Raw genomic sequence first — 17,764 nt, forward strand, 5'->3', positions numbered from 1 at the left:
GTTACATTTATTACGATAAGCATGTTACACGTTACATCTTATATACTTTGTTACAAAAGTTTATTAACTACTATAGCACAGAAAGAGAAAAAACAGACTTTACATTTGGTGATGAGTACATCAATAGGGGCATGTTACAAGAAACTACGAGAGCCAATAGAAACGGACACGAGAGAAGAAGTGAACGAGAGGGCGACAGAGTGTAAGTGGTTAGTTATTTTTGGAAAACTGAGGATAGCTGAGTATTACTGCCAGTTGATCCGGATTTGCGATTAACAATGACCACTTATTTGAATTACGCACAACAGAAACTAACTACTATAGCACAGAAAGAGAAAAAACAGACTTTACATTTGGTGATGAGTACATCAATAGGGGCATGTTACAAGAAACTACGAGAGCCAATAGAAACGGACACGAGAGAAGAAGTGAACGAGAGGGCGACAGAGTGTAAGTGGTTAGTTATTTTTGGAAAACTGAGGATAGCTGAGTATTACTGCCAGTTGATCCGGATTTGCGATTAACAATGACCACTTATTTGAATTACGCACAACAGAAACGCTACCTTTGATCGAACCAGACTACATATGGGGTGGTTTACATGAGGGGCAGTTAAATGAGGACCGAACACTAGCCGCAACGGGATCACGGAATGGCTCCATCCAAAAGTAATAACCACACACGCTAAGACATCTGGAATGGTTCTATCTAAAAGTAATAACCACCATGCGCTAAGACATCTGGAATAGTTCCATCCAAAAGTAATCACCACACACGTTAAGACATCTGGAACGGCTCCATCCAAAAGTAATCACCCCACGCGCTAAGACATGTGGAATGGTTCCATCCAAAAGTAATAACCACACGCGTTAAGACATCTGGAATGAGGAACAAACACATACTGTTCATAAGTATTTCGGCATTTTTATTTGTAGGCGGGGCGCGTTGTCAGATCTGTGCTTCGATAAGTGTCAAAATGACTCTGAGCACTATAGGACTTAACTTCTGAGGTCATCAGTCCCCTAGAACTGAGAACTACTTAAACCGAACTAACCTAAAGACATCACACACATCCATGCCCGAGGCAGGATTCGAAGCTGCGACCGTAGCGGTCGCGCGGTTCCAGACTGTAGCGCCTAGAACCGCTCGGCCACTCTGGCTGGCGATAAGTGTCGAAGTGATGAATGCCACTCAATCCACTATAAGAAGATTGCGGCACTGCATTGACACCAATGGTCATCACTTCGAACACCTTCTGTAAATGGACGTTCATGCCACCTTTGTGACCTTCGTTGACCTTCAAAGACCTTACTGTTACACATCATTGGCTTCGTCTCGATAGCCGCTATCAGAGAATAAGTACCAAACTATAGCACCCAATTTAAAAAACCATGTTGACCTTCATATCTCTGAAGCGACCATACCTAGCAACAAAAAACCAACGTGATATTATGGCCCCAATGTCCCAAACTTTTCAGCTCCTATCATACTTTCGGAGTTATTCTTGGTGGCAATAGTTAGTGACTCACCCTGTATAATTTTCACACCTGTCAGCACATTCCTTTGTCGGAAGTTGAGTTATCACACACTTCTTGCAGTCTCATGATATTTCTCCTGTAGACAAAAAAAAAATGTTCAAATGTGTGTGAAATCTTATGGGACTTAACTGCTAAGGTCATCAGTCCCTAAGTTTACACACTACTTAACCTAAATTATCCTAAGGACAAACACACACACCGATGCCCGAGGCAGGACTCGAACCTCCGCCGGGACCAGCGCCACGGTCCATGACTGTAGCGCCCTGACCGCTCGGCTAATCCCGCGCGGCCATAGACAAAAATTACCTTGCACACCAGGTGGAATATTTTTATCATGGATGATCCTCCCAAGGATCTCAGTAAATCTGTGGGAATGTCGCGTGCGTCAGGTGCCTGGTATAGACTTTGGTCACTCAGTGCTTTCTCAAATTCTTCTCCTAACGTCACATCCCCCAACATAACTTCATCTGCTTCCTCTTGCCTTTCAATAGGAAGATTAGCGTAAGAAAGTATCTTGAGTTGCTATTACGTCAAAGCTCTCCATCTCTCTCGAAAAAACACAAGAGTTATTACTTACTCCAGAGCCGCCACGTTTCATAATTCTCCGTCGCAGCAAGCAGCGCCTCGTCTTGTGAAGCCCCAACAGCTGTCGCGGTTTCCTCCAGTCTCCTGCGTCTCCACCCCCCATCCCCCCCCCCCTCACCACTACCTCACCACCCCTACCACTCTACAACTCATCCCCCTCTCACCCCTTCCCACGTCGCTGTCGAGCGTAACCGCCACTAATCGAGTTTCCCTCAGTTGCGACTTGAAATTAATGAAAGGAAACTGCCGCCAGCCCGCCGCCTCCCTGCCAACTTGGCAGACCTTGCGACGCCGTGCGCGCGGTCGTTGGCAGCACTGCCGGAGCAGGTGCAAGTGGCCGTCTCCAGCACGCGCCGAGTGCAGAGGGGGTTCCCCGTGTGGCACACGGAAGCACGTGCGTTACCAGCTTCTCTGCATTCTCCACCTTTTTCTGTGGTGGAGGGCGGCATTGAGCTATAGCCATTTAGACTATGTTTACAATTATCCAGATTAATATTGGATCGAAAAGATTGATATTTTGACATGTCATAGCTTCTCGACCCCATCTTCATACCTAGAGGCGGCAGGGCTTTATATCCCACAGTATTTTCATACATATTACCGAATCATACATATACCGGATGATCAAAAAGTCAGTATAAATTTGAAAACTTAATAAACCACGGAATAATGCAGATAGAGAGGTAAAAATTGACACACATGCTTGGAATGACATGCGGTTTATTAGAACCACCCCATATTGCTAGACGCGTGGAAGATCTCTTGCGCGCGTCGTTTGGTGATGATCGTGTGCTCAGCCGCCACATTCGTCATGCTTGACCTCCCAGGTCCCCAGACCTCAGTCCGTGCGATTATTGGATGTGGGGTTACCTGAAGTCACAAGTGTATCGTGATCGACCGACATCTCTAGGGATGCTGAAAGACAACATCCGACGCCAATGCCTCACCATAACTCCGGACATGCTTTACAGTGCTGTTCACAACATTATTCCTCGACTACAGCTATTGTTGAGGAATTATGGTGCACATATTGAGCATTTCCTGTAAAGAACACATCTTTGCTTTGTCTTACTTTGTTACGCTAATTATTGCTATTCTGATCAGATGAAGCGCCATCTGTCGGACATTTTTTGAACTTTTGTATTTTTTTCGGTTCTAATAAAACCCCATGTCATTCCAAGGATGTGTGTCAATTTGTACCTCTCTATCTACATTATTCCGTGATTTATTCAGTTTTCAAATTTATACTGACTTTTTGATCACCCGGTATATACATAATTTTAGTTGTAATTGCTCCATACGTACCTACTACTATTACTTGCATGCTTCTGCATTCTACATCACCCTCGTCACACTACCACCCCTACTGGAGGTATGTACTTCTTATCCATACAGGGATTTTTTGCGGATAGTAACTGATACGGTGAAATCGATTCAGTGGTTTACGAGGAGATGTGAAACTTTATACAAAATTACAGTTGTAAATCTCCCATTAGACCCCAGACTATCTCAAATAAGAGTAGACTACTGTAGTTTTGCTAGTAGCTTTGGTCATTAAGGTCGTTACTGCATTACCTGTATAGTAGGTGTGTTGCATAGCTATTGGGCGTTACCTCATTTCGAACTCTTTGTTTGCGTATGGATCGGTGTCTTATTAGATTACCCTAGAAACCGGAAATGATGGACCATCCAGAAACTTAATGAGAATATATGTAAAAGGCCAAGAAACCTACGAAAGTTTTTTGTTCTATACAGTTATCGCCCTGTCTGTTACTCAAGATTAAACAGTATTTACAGCAAAACTGAAACTGTTAATGTTTAATTACGCCTGTATTCTAAAAGTGTTGATTTGTAATGCGAAACAGATTTGTAATGCGAAACCAAGAAAACAATACAGGTTTAGCACATAGCACTAGAAAACGCAGTTTCGTCAACAAGTATGTAAAAATTAAAAAAAAAAAATCACAGCCAAAGACATAAAGATTGTCGGACTTATAGGAAACCTTTTTCTGTTATTCACAAAAAACTTTCGAATTTAACAACAATTAATAGTAAAATCTTGCCTTTGATCATGACGAAGAACGTTCTGATGCGTACAAAATAACAATAGCAATTGTAGAGATTTTTGTGTGTTCTGCATGTAAATTGTTAAATCAGAAATAATTTCTTTGGTTACATAAAAGCACCAAAGTTATGCCATCACCCAACTGTTATTACTTATAAAATGGAAGTTATATTTTGTAAGGACATAAAATTCGCAATGGGCTAACACTGAACGGTGTGCAGTTCTAATTACGTGCAAAACAAACAAAAGACAAAGAGAAGTCGTCGGCTCACAGTTCCTCTCTCACACATTCAACTATGTTTCTTCCTGTACCAATGCTACCAGTACTGTCGGTAATCCTATCATTTACTACGTCATTTATGCTCTGTACTAAACTAGCGAGCCGTAGTTTTGGTAGAGCGCAACTCTGCTCTTGCCACATGTACTTGGAGATACTAACAAACTTAAAAATATACTACTCCTAATAGCTATGAGTATATACACACTGACGGGAAGAAACTACAACACGAAGTAGGAGCTCTGCGACATAAAACGAAAGTTGGTAAGCGTGTTTCTACATGTGACAGAGATAGCGCCACTAAAAGGATGCACATCAGGTTTTCTTTAAGGGGAGGTTTACTATCTTGTGGTTGAAAAAATTTATTTTTTAAAAATTACATTTTTGGATCCATAAAAGTGTTTAGGATCCACCCCTGAAACAGTTTTTCCGAATACGGATCGGAAACTTTTGTTATTTGCGGTTCAACAAAAAAATGCACCTGCCTGAAATCGGCTTTTTTCATGGACCAGTTTTTTCGGGAATTTCGACTTTTTAGCCGCGAAAAATGTGCTTGCTCATGACTAAAACTGATAAAGTGATCAAGGAGCTTACGGCGTACTACGAGTTGGCAATCCGACAGCATTCCATTTCGGTGGAACAGATGAAGAAGGCAATTTGGGCAACGTATTTCGACAAGTGTTCGACGGATGACCACCGACTACACCAAAATTGTCCGGGTGGGGAAACTAGTTGGTGCAAGTGGCACATTACAGAGGCTACCGGACATATGGACGAATATCAGAAAGACCAGCCGCTCTCCAAAGAAGTTCAAAAAGTGATTCATCTGATCTACGAGGTCCTTTCAGAGAATGAGTTACTGTACCGTTGCTTGGGAGGAAACATACAAAGTTCAAATGAAAGTTTGAACGCGTGTGTTTGGAAGTCAGTCCCCAAGCATTTGCATTCTGGTGCAAAGACTGTGGAGACTGGGACTTTCGTGGCAGTGAGCAGCTCCAAAGAAGGGTATTCAGCAATTCTGAAGACCATGACAACGATGGACGTGACCTGGGACTCTGTTCGACGCAGTTCTCCAAGCATTCGGACGACCACCGCATTCAAGCGGCCGAAAACCGCTTGTCACCGGCCGTACGAGCGGCTCTGGAGCAGCGCAGGATGGCCAAGATCGAGCAGAACGCCCTCTATGGTGAAGAGGAAGGACTAGGCTATGGACCCGGAATAGCAGATTGAACGTAAGTTGCATAATATTGCATTTATATGTGGCCAAAACTTCAAACGCGTTTTTCTCGAAATGACTTTTGTTTATTGCGCGGTATTGTAACATCAAATCTACTGAACCGATTGGCATGATTTTTTGTTTCCCACGAAGCTAACTAAATTGTCTAGGAGTTCTACCACTTTTATTCCGTTCCATCGACTATAAATATTTTTACTTGTCCGACGAAGTTGAAAAATCGATGAAAAAACCTATTTTTTTTCAAATGGCCGCCATTTTGTTTCCTATGGTCCATATAACTTAAGCGAGGTACAACTCATCTTATATACTTCGCTAACGTCAACTCAATTTTGATTTCAGACGAGCCGGCTGACCTGCGACATACCGTGCGTGGAGGTCTACATCGAAATTTTGTTCGTTCCGACGGCAGTTCCGCCTTTGCTCTTCGACATTTCCGGTCAAAAAATTCCAGTTTGTAGAGGAAATATAAGTAAACATTTTGACCAAATTTGACATTGATATCTATAATACATCCCGAGAAAATAAAATCTCAAAGAACATATTTTTTTCGGGCGAAAGATACGAGGGCTGTCCAGAAAGTAAGTTACGATCGGTCGCGAAATGGAAACGACTATGAAAACCCGATAAAGCTTTGCAAAGATGTGTTGGGCAGTGTCTCTAGTATGACTCTAGGTAGAATTACGTCGCTCTTTTCATTCCTGAGCTCTTAGTGAGCGCGTAAACATGCTATAGAAAATAGTGTCTCCCGCCAAGTACGAGGGCCTGGTGAGAATTTTCCCCTGAAGCTATGCAACCAACATTACATAACTGTCGTGCGGTTTCTCCTTCAAGACAATTCTCAGCCTCATTCTGCAGGGGCAATGAAGATGTTCCTGCATCGTTTCAATTGGAAATGTTTGGTTACCCACAATACGGCCCGTAATTGTCTCCCACTGAGTTTCATCTCTGCTCAAACGAACCGCTGGCTATGAAGACAACATTTTGGCACAGACAACGAGCTTTAGGCCAGCGTAGAGAATTGGCGGAATGCACTGGCGGCTGCCTTTGATGTGTTGGCAAATGTGCCAACACCTTGTAGATAGAGGAGGCCGAAATGCACGCTATCTAACGCAGACGGGCGTGAAGTCTGGAACAGGATACGTTATGAATGCACTAAAGAAAAGTACGTAGCTTCTTTAATACTTAACTTTAATTCTATCATTGTGGTACATCGCTCTTGGTTATACAAGTGAGACACTCTCCAGATATGGTTAATGGCGCCTTGCTAGGTCATAGCCATGGACTTAGCTGAAGGCTATTCTAACTGTCTCTCGGCAAATGAGAGAAAGGCTTCGTCAGTGTAGTCGCTAGCAAAGTCGTCGTACAACTGGGTCGAGTGCTAGTACGTCTCTCTAGACCTGCCGTGTGGTGGCGCTCGGTCTGCGATTACTGACAGTAGCGACACGCGGGTCCGTCATGTACTAATGGACCGCGGCCGATTTAAAGCTACCACCTAGCAAGTGTGGTGTCTGGCGGCGACTACGTAGAGAAGTAGGTGAAAGGTGTAGCTAACTGTTACAAATGAAACATTTCTGATTTTCACTGTGATTTTCATTTCGCGATCAATCGTAACTTACTTTCTGGACAGCCCTCGTAGTAAACCTTCCCTTAAATACGCGCTGCAACGATCGTGACCGTTGGTTCCCTTTGAGAGTGGAATTGGTGCGTTGATGTTAGTTAAGAATGCCTTCAAGACGGTGATGACGCGATTGTTAACACCTCACTGAGTTTGTACAAGATCGTGTAACAGGACTACGATAACCTGAATCTTCCTTCTGCAATACTGCAGAAAGACTTGCCACTGTACATGATTGCTGGCAGCGGTGGACACGGGATTGTACAATCGCAAGAAGACCCGATTCCAGAAGGCCATGTAGCACTAACGAGACGGTAGACCATCGTGTCTGATATATGGCTCTGGCCGGTCGTACTGGATCTGCACCAGCAATCTGAGCAGCAGTTGCCACCACAGTGACACAACGAACCATTAAAAATCGATTACTTCAAGCACAGCTCCAAGCGAGACGCACTACAGCGTGGTTTCCACTGACCCCAAACCACCACCATTTGCGAGGTCATTGGAGGGTGAGTTGGAGGCCTCTTCTTATGAAAGCTGGTTCTGCCTCGGTGCCAGCGATGGCCGTTCGTTGGTTAGAAGGAGTCCAGTTGAGGGCCTGCAAACAACCTGTCTGCAAGTTGGACACATTGGACCTACACCTTGTAATGGTCGCCTAGTCGTAGATATTGCTAAATGCTATAATCGCACTATTTCACTCCCATTTACGGAGCTTGTTAGCACTTGATGTTAGGTTGGCGCCATTAAAATGCATTGTGTTGTGGTAATCGCTGCTACTTGCTGGATCGCTGCTGTGTCTCGATGCTGATGCTGGCTCTAAATTTGGTCGTCTAGGGTTAAAAACATGAGGTCCCGTGTTTTTTATGTGCTTTTGATGATAAAGAACGAGCGAAACCAACAAATATGTAAACTTCAAATATTTATTACTCTGGTGGCCATCTTAATTCCACTGTCCACCAAAGACCATGACTCAACACAAAGTAGTACTTCCGTTACATGTTCTTTGCATTGTTTATCCACCTCAAACAATAACACGCAAACACACTTTACCAAAGTGACATTCCGACTGCCTCCCGACCGTTCTTGCTGCTTGTATTTATAACATTGTCAAAGAACTACTAAAAAGGGATATAGTTTACAAGTCACATGTACATCTGTTATCATAATTTGTGCAGAAAAGTTATTAATTTGCATCGAGTGACATAATTTAACATGTTATTAAAATGACAGACAGATTTGTTGACTTGAGAGAATAATTCTTTGTTACAAAAAGGCCGTTTTTTAGAAGTTTGTCAATTGACTTCTCTAATTTGCATAAATAAGTGAATAACATGAATTATTAGGAATTACATTGGTTTTGGTCTAAAATAGGATTGATTTCGTGAATACTGAGTGAAAACGCTCCTAGTGAACAAATAGGTTTCACTGGGTGATTTTTATTTAAGGAGATCCAAAACACCTAAGTTGTCCACTATTTTTCGTACTTCATATTAATTATTTACGATGAACTCAGTGTTTTTACATGATGACATTTGCTGTATCAGTGATCAACTGATATTAACTTTTGTGTGGGTCAGTTACTCAGTATAATTTAATGGGTAGACTGTTTATGCAGACATGTTATGCAATCATTGTTAACATACACAATAACTTTTCTATAATCATAAATACTCGTTAAACTGGTTGAATTTGGAGGGTATCACATACTTCGGTACAGTAAAGCCTTTAATATGTTCCGTTACAACCTGGAGTTATGCCCTTGTGTGCAATTTCCTGTGACAGCAGGAGGCGCTCTCGTGGTTATCCCAAGCAAACAGACTGCAAATTTGTACTTAGGTCTGGTGATTCGACCTGTTGTGCTGCCTTTCATGAACAGCATTCAAGTTGGTGTTTATAACAGGATAACACTCGCCCACATACCACTACTGTAACCCAACATGTTCTACAGAGTGCCGACGTATTGCCTTGGCCTGTTTGATCACCAGATCTGACTCCAGTCGAATACATATTGGATATCATCGGACGACAACTCCAGCGCCATCTGCGAACCCTGTACTGACCTAGTGCGAAAGGCATGGAACACCACCCCACAGTCTAATATACAGCACTTGCACAACACAATACATGCGCGTTTGCAAGCTTGCATTCAACATTCTGGCGGTTACACGTGTATTAGCGTACCAGCGTTTCATATTTATAATGGATTACTCTAATGTATCATCTTGCAATGTTAATCATTTAAATATGTTACCTAGACAAATTTCTTCCCCAAGTTCATTTCCCTACACCATTTAATCTTTTGCGTCCGATTTTTTCTGTCAGTATATACAGAGTGTATGTAGAAATTGAGATCACTGGTAGAGTGAGTCGTAACAATCATATTTCACATAGCAACCAATGTCCACATCCCTTAGCGTACAGCGCTAGATGTCGCTGAACTGCATCGCGCGCCGCCTAGAAGGTAGGCACACAACATGCCATTCGAGTCGTCATGGTAGAAGCTTTGCAAGGCAACATTTCCAATGTGTTTGTGCCATCAAGGTAAATGACAAGTCGGGATGAAGTTTCATATCCTTTATTTGCAAATGATGTAGTTAGCATAGTTGCGGGTACTGCGGGTGGGACAACACTCCAGTTTTCCCCCTCTTACTGGGATGTGAACACGTTGCTTTTGTCTGATGCCACGCTTAGTCCAACCACACTATTTTCGGTATTTGTTCATTTACACCGGGCCCCTGTTATAGCCAGATGTCGACATGTCGACGAGCCATCGTCTGCTACAGGGATCAATAGCCTGTTGGCTGTTGCTACCTGCGATAGTTCTCTCAGTTTCAGAATGAAATAACTTTTTTCTGACTCGATCAATAAATGTTACTGTACATGCATATGTTTTATAAATTAGTGACAATGGTGTTACATATTAAAGTGTGCCGGCCGGAGTGGCCGAGCGGTTCTAGGCGCTACAGTCTGGAACCGCGAGAACGCTTCGGTCGGAGGTTCGATTCCTGCCTCGGGCATGGATGTGTGTGATGTCCTTAGGTTAGTTAGGTTTAAGTAGTTCTAAGTTCTAGGGGACTGATGACCTCAGAAGTTAAGTCCCATAGTGCTCAGAGCCATTTGAACCATATTAAAGTGTGTAAAAATAAACTGCGCAGTCAGATAACCGTAAACGTGTGCCGCTGTCTTTACAGCTGGCCGTTGAGCTCCGTGACGTGAGTGAGTGGATTACTACAGTCCGATGTGTGTTTTATATCCTTACAGAATATAAATTGCGTTTTATACTTGATAAAATTTATTAGATCGCCTAACTTCTGTGCTTTTATTTAGCGAAAGCAACTGCTTTTGCTACAAGCACAGTTTATATGCACAAACATAAAAAATAGATAATTATTGTTGAATGGGATAATAAATCGCTTCAGTAGTAAATAGTTTTATTGGTTCAGTTATGAGCGATCTGGGGTGATAATATGCTTACCTTCAGGTGGATAAGACTGCAACAGGAAGACGCAGAAACTATAATAAGATACCATGTGACACATATTTGTTATAATAATGGGGGGGGGGGGAATACACTGCCAAACTGTGAATTTGAAATTGATACGGTCGGATTAGAATGAAACACGGGTGATGCACCAGGCAACCAACAAAATTACCTAAAGAAAGGGGCGGTATAGGCTGCCATTCCTCCACAGACGTTCACGCACCTAACTAAAAGTGTTCTCAACTGACTTCAGGCTGTAATCAAGGCGAAGGAAGGACATGTCCTATATTAATGTCCACTAACAGGTGTAAATCTTTCTGTACGAGCTCTGATTTCTCATATTTTATTATGATGATCATCTCTTCGCATGCAGATGGGCGATAGTAAAGTAGTTGCACGTTCAGAGCTGAACTCACGTATCATATATGTAACACTCTCTGCCCTATTTTGTGATAATAGAAAACGAGTTGCCGTTCTTTGAACTTTATCGATGTTCTACGTCAGTCCTTCCTGACGCGGCTCCAATACTGCGTAGCAGTACTCCAGAAGAGGAAAGAGAGGCGTAGTGTAGGCCGTCTGTTTAGAAGATGTGTTTTATAATTGTTTTGTTAATAGATCGCAGTTTTACTAATTTTTCTCCACAACGTTGTCTATGTGGTCGCTCCAATTTTAGTTATTCGTAAGTGTTAACCACAAGCATTTAATTGAATGTACAGTCTTTAGATTTGTGTGATTTATCGTGTAACCGAAATTCAGCGGATACCTTTTAGTACTCATGCTGATACCCTCACAGTTTCCCTTACTGATAGACAGTTGCCACTTTTCGCACCATTCAGATATCGTGTGTGAGTCATTTCGTAATTGGTTTTGTTGTTATGGTAACTTTACTAGACGATAAATGAATGATCTGGAAACAATCTATGGGAGCCGCTCATACAATCTTCTAAATCGTTTGTGTAGGCTGGGAACAGCAAAGAGTCTTTATCATTTCCCTGGAGAACACCAGACGTAACTTCTGTTTTATTCAATGAATTTCCGACGGTTACTTGTGTACTGTAACCTTTCTGACAGGAAATCACGAATGCAGTCACAAAATTACCCCGATACTCCAAAGGCAAGCAGTTTAATTAGGAGTCACTTGTAAAGAACGGTGTAAAAAATCTTTTGCAAATCTAGAAATATGGAATACATTAGAGATCCCCTGTCGATAACACTCATTACCTCGTGCGATTAAAGACCACGTTCTGTTTCACAAGAACGATATTTTCCGAATTGGTGCTCATTATGTTTCCACTCACCGTTATCTTCGAGGTAATTCATAATGTTCAAATACAGTAGCTGGCCACTGTGGCCGAGTGGTTCTAGGCGCTTCAGTCCCGAACCGCGCTGCTGGTACTGTCGCAGGTTCGAATCCTGCCTCGGGCATGGATTTGTGTGATGTGCTTAGGTTAGTTAGTTTTAAGTAGTTCTAAGTCTAGGGGACTGATGTTAAGTCCCATAGTGCTTACAGCCATTTGAACTATTTGACCCAAATACAGTACGCGTTGCATAATCCTAATGGAAATGGACGTCAGTGATAATGATCTGTAATTCAGCGGGCCTTTTTCCTTTCCTGAGTGGTTGCAATTTCACGGTCGTCGGGTGTGCGGCTGGATATGATTGCTAAGTATTGTATCAGCATACTCTGAAAGCAATCTAATAGGCGTACAAACTGGACGGGAGGCGTTGCCTTTTTTTAAGTAATTTAAGCAGCTACTACTTCGAACAGAGAGAGATCACTGCGTTCGCATTACGGATTTACTCCAGAGTTTGTACTCTTTTAATAGTCCATTAGGACAACATAATTATAAGAAGGCGATTTCGAGGAATTCGTAAGAGAAGTTTTACTCGGCAATGATGTTCCAGTGCGTTGCGACCTGCAACAGGGGCTGGCGGCGTTCATGTGGTTAGCATTCAAGCACCGTAATCGATGGATCGCTGGATAGAGTCCCTCTCATGCTAATTTTAAATGTATATTTCTTTCATAATTAGTCGTATTACTTAACACCTATAACTTTTGAAAGTAATATGATGTATTTACAAGAACTTTTATTGAATTTCTAATGTTATTTGGTTGTTTACTAATTCTTATCATCACAACAAGTATTATAATTACCGATAAGTAAACGACAAAACGCACTATGTTTTCCTGAAAATTTATGCCTGTCGTGATTTACGAAACCACTTCTACACCGATGCCAACGGCCTTGCCGCAGTGGTAACACCGGTTCCCGTCAGATCACGGAAGTTAAGCGCTGTCTGGCTGGGCTAGCACTTGGATGGGTGTTGGCAAGCGGGGCGCACTCAGCCCTTGTGAGGCAAACTGAGGAGCTACTTGATTGAGAAGTAGCGGCTCCGGTCTCGTAAACTGACATACGGCCGAGAGAGCGGTGTGCTGACCACATGCCCCTCCATATCCGCATCCAGTGACGCCTGTGGTCTGAGGGTGACACGGCGGCCGATCGGTACCGTAGGACCTTCCAAGGCCTGTTCGGCGGATAGTTTTTGTACACCGATGAGCCAAAACATTATTTTTTTTTTGTCTTCAGTCTACTGACTGGTTTGATGCGGCCCGCCACGAATTCCTTTCCTGTGCTAACCTCTTCATCTCAGAGTAGCACTTGCAACCTACATCCCCAATTATTTGCTTGACGTATTCCAATCTCTGTCTTCCACTACAGTTTTTGCCCTCTACAGTTCCCTCTAGTACCATGGAAGTCATTCCCTCATGTCCTAGCAGATGTCCTATCATCCTGTCTCTTCTCCTTATCAGTGTTTTCAAAAATGGTTCAAATGCCTCTGAGCACTATGGGACTCAACATCTTAGGTCATAAGTCCCCTAGAACTTAGAACTACTTAAACTGAACTAACCTAAGGACATCACACACACCCATGCCCGAGGCAGGATTCGAACCTGCGACCATAGCAGTCCCGCGGTTCCGGACTGCAGCGCCAGAACCGCTAGACCACCGCGGCCGGCCAAATCAGTGTTTTCTACATATTCCTTTCCTCTCCGATTCTGCGTAGAACCTCCTCATTCCTTACCTTATCAGTCCATCTAATTTTCAACATTCGTCTATAGCACCACATCTCAAATGCTTCGATTCTCTTCTGTTCCGGTTTTCCCACAGTCCATGTTTCACTACCATACAATGCTGTACTCCAGACGTACATCCTCAGAAATTTCTTCCTCAAATTAAGGCCGGTATTTGATATTAGTAGACTTCTCTTGGCCAGAAATGCCTTTTTTGCCATAGCGAGTATGCTTTTGATGTCCTCCTTGCTCCGTCCATCATTGGTTATTTTACTGCCTAGGTAGCAGAATTCCTTAACTTCATTGACATCGTCACCATCAATCCAGATGTTAAGTTTCTTGCTGTTCTAATTTCTACTACATTACCTTCGTATTTCTCCGATTTGCTCTCAAACCATACTGTGTACTCATTAGTCTGTTCATTCAGTTCAGCAGATAATTTAATTCTTCTTCACTTTCACTCAGGATAGCAATGTCATCAGAGAATCGTATCATAGATATCCTTTCACCTTCTATTTTAATTCCACTCCTGAACCTTTCTTTTATTTCCATCATTGCTTCCTCGATGTACAGATTAAAGAGTAGGGGCGAAAGGCTACAGCCTTGTCTTACACCCTTCTTAATACGAGCACTTCGTTCTTGATCGTCCACTCTTATTATTACCTCTTGGTTGTTGTACATATTGTATATGACCCGTCTCTCCCTATAGCTTACCCCTACTTTTTTCAGAGTCTCGAACAGCTTGCACCATTTTATATTGTCGAACGCTTTTTCCACGTCGACAAATCCTATGAAAGTGTCTTGATTTTTCTTTAGCCTTGCTTCCATTATTAGCCGTAACGTCAGAATTGCCTCTCTCGTCCCTTTACTTTTCGTAAAGCCAAACTGATCGTCACCTAGCGCATTCTCAATTTTGTTTTTCATTCTTCTGTGTATTATTCTTGTAAGCAGCTTAGATGCATGAGCTGTTAAGCTGATAGTGCGACAATTCTCGCACTTGTCAGCTCTTGCCGTCATCGGAATTGTGTGGATGATGCTTTTCCGAAAGTCGGATGGTATATCGCCAGACTCATATATTCTACACACCAACGTGAATAGTCGTTTTGTTGCCACTTCCCCCAATGATTTTAGAAATTCTGATGGAATGTTATCTATCCCTTCTGCCTTATTTGACCGTAAGTCCTCCAAAGCTGTTTTAAATTCCGATTCTAATACTGGATCCCCTATCTCTTCTAAATCTACTCCTGTTTCTTCTTCTATCACATCAGACAAATCTTCACCCTCATAGAGGCTTTCAATGTATTCTTTCCACCTATCTGCTCTCTCCCCTGCATTTGACAGTGGAATTCCCGTTGCACTGATGATTAGTGTTGAAAAAATATGAATTAAAAAGAAATGAACGGGACTCGATCCGGCGATCCGCTGAATACAGAGTTCTGACCACATGACCGCTGCCATCTCGTGCTCACAAGGGAAACTTCCCATCACACCCCCCTCAGATTTAGTCGTTAAATGTCACAGTGGATAGCGCGTCAAAAGATGAACACAGGTTAAGCACTAAAACAGGAATGAGGTGAACTGAACTGCGAAAAGGAAGCCAAATACACACAGTGAACGCTCCATGCCCAACATGTGCAACATCGAGCGGAAAGCAGAAACTGTGGCCTCGTAGCTGTGTGGTCACGGTTTTGAATTGCGAAGCGGGGGATCCGCCTTCAAAGCTCTCTCACACACCATTTTCTTTTTCATAAAATTACGAACTTTCTATTCGGTCAGTGACGTGTCTGTTCTCCTTCTGAACTCTTGGCAGCTGCCTTACTGTACATTGGGTATAGATTATGAGTCATGCGGTAAGAATATTTTACCGTCGCAAGTAAATGTGATGAATAGTGACAGCAGGCGAGATCCCGCTTAGACCTCTGACTGAATTCAAAATAACAAATAAACGAGTGTGAAATACACTGAAGAGCCGAAGAAACTGGTACATCTTCCTAATATCGTGTGGGGTCCCCGCGAGCAGGCACAAGTGCCGCAATACGACGCGGCATGGACTCGAAAAATGTCTGAAGCAGTGCTGGCGGGAATTGACATCATGAATCCTTCAGTGTTGTCCATAAATCCGTAAGAGTACGAGGCGGTGGAGCTCCCTTCTGACCAACACGTTGCAAGGCATCCCAGATATGCTCAATAACGTTCATGTATGGGGAGTTTGGTGGCCAGCGGAAGCGTTTAAACTCAGAAGAGTGTGCCTGGAGCCACTCTATAGCAATTCTGCACATATGGGAAGTCGCATTGTCCTGCTGGAATTGCCCAAGTTCGTCGGAATGCACCATGGACGTGAATGGTTGCAGGTGATCAGAGAGGATGCTTACGTACGTGTCACCTGTCAGATTGGTATCTGGACATATCACCGGTCGCACATCACTCCAACAGCACACGCCCCACACCATTACACAGCCTGCACTAGCTCGAGCAGTCCCTGCTGACATGCAGGGTCCATGGATTCATGGGGTTGTCTCCACTCGTCCATCTGCTCTATACAATTTGAAACGAGACTCGTCCCACCAGGCAACGTGTTTCCAGTCATCAACTGTCCAATGTTAGTGTTGACGGGCCCAAGCGACGCATAAAGCTTTGTGCTGTGCAGTCATCAAGGGCACATGAGTGGGCTTTCGGCTCCAAAAGCCCATATCGATGATGTTTCGTTGAATGGTTCGCACGCTGACACTTGTTAATGGCCCAGCATTGAAATCTGCAGCAGTTTGCGGGAGGGTTGCACTTCTGTCACGTTGAACGATTCTCTTCAGTCGTCGCTGGCCCTGTTCTTGCAGGATCTTTTTCCAGCCGCAGCGATGTCGGAGATTTGATGTTTTACCCGATTCCTGATATTCGTGGTACACTCGTGCAGTGGTCGTTCGGGAAAATCGCAACTTCGTAGCTACCCCAGAGGTGCTGTGTGCAATCGGTTGTGCGCCGACTATAAAACCACGTTCAAACTCACTTAAATTTTGATAACCTGCCATCGTAGCAGCAGTAATCGGTCTAACAACTGCAGCAGACACTTGTTGTCCTATATAGGCGTTGCCGAACGCCGCGCTGTATTGTGCCTGTTTACATATCTGTGTATTTGAATACCAGCCTCTTTGGCGCTTCAGTGCATGTTACAACAGTGGAATTCAAGAGTCAAAACTTCCAAAACGGAACATATAAGTCTAATATCTTGTGTGGAATAAAGACTGGGCATACACGTCTGGAGATCCCTTTCCTTATACCTTACTCTTGCAAAAGGACCTTACTTTATGATACAGATACAAATTTGAATATAGCGAACTGACACGTCAGTGATCGGACGTACAGTTCATAATTTTGAAGAAATATATATAGGGCTCGAGGGAGATTTGATCAAGGATCTCCCCCCTTCGCAGTCAAACACTGTGACCACATATACACGACGCCTCGGCCACTGAAGTTCGCTCGATGTTGTACATAGAACCTGGACGTTTCACTTTCTATTTTGCTTCTTTTGTTGCAGTTCAGTTTACATTCTTACTGTTTTCATGCTTGACCTGTGTTCAGTTTCTGACTTGATATACACTGAGTCATCTTACCACTAAATCTGAACGGAATCCGACGGGAGAGTTTCCCCTGTCAGCGTAGCAACGCAGCCGGCCGCTGTGGCCGAGCGGTTCTAGGCGCTTCAGACCGGAAGCGCGCGACTGCTACGGTCGCAGGTTCGAATCCTGCCTCGGGCATGGATGTGTGTCATGTCCATAGGTTAGTTCGATATAAGTAGTCCTAGGTTCTAGGGGACTGATGACCTCAGATGTTAAGTCCCATAGTGCGTAGAGCCATTCGAACCATTTCGTAGCAACGCACCGGCGCGTCTCTGACGC

General features: G+C 43.3%; 1 protein-coding gene across 1 annotated transcript in view; it reads left to right on the top strand.

Moving 5' to 3' along the window:
- LOC126106240 (AT-rich interactive domain-containing protein 1B-like) overlaps positions 1-17,764 on the top strand; it is a 173,006-nt gene that overhangs the window by 47,299 nt on the left and 107,943 nt on the right. The window contains exon 3 of the mRNA XM_049912467.1: positions 2,377-2,517. Coding sequence (XP_049768424.1) covers positions 2,377-2,517 — 141 coding nt within the window. The remainder of the gene's footprint in view (positions 1-2,376; positions 2,518-17,764) is intronic.

This window comes from Schistocerca cancellata, chromosome 10, assembly GCF_023864275.1.
Source record: "Schistocerca cancellata isolate TAMUIC-IGC-003103 chromosome 10, iqSchCanc2.1, whole genome shotgun sequence".
Classification (NCBI taxonomy): domain Eukaryota; kingdom Metazoa; phylum Arthropoda; class Insecta; order Orthoptera; family Acrididae; genus Schistocerca; species Schistocerca cancellata.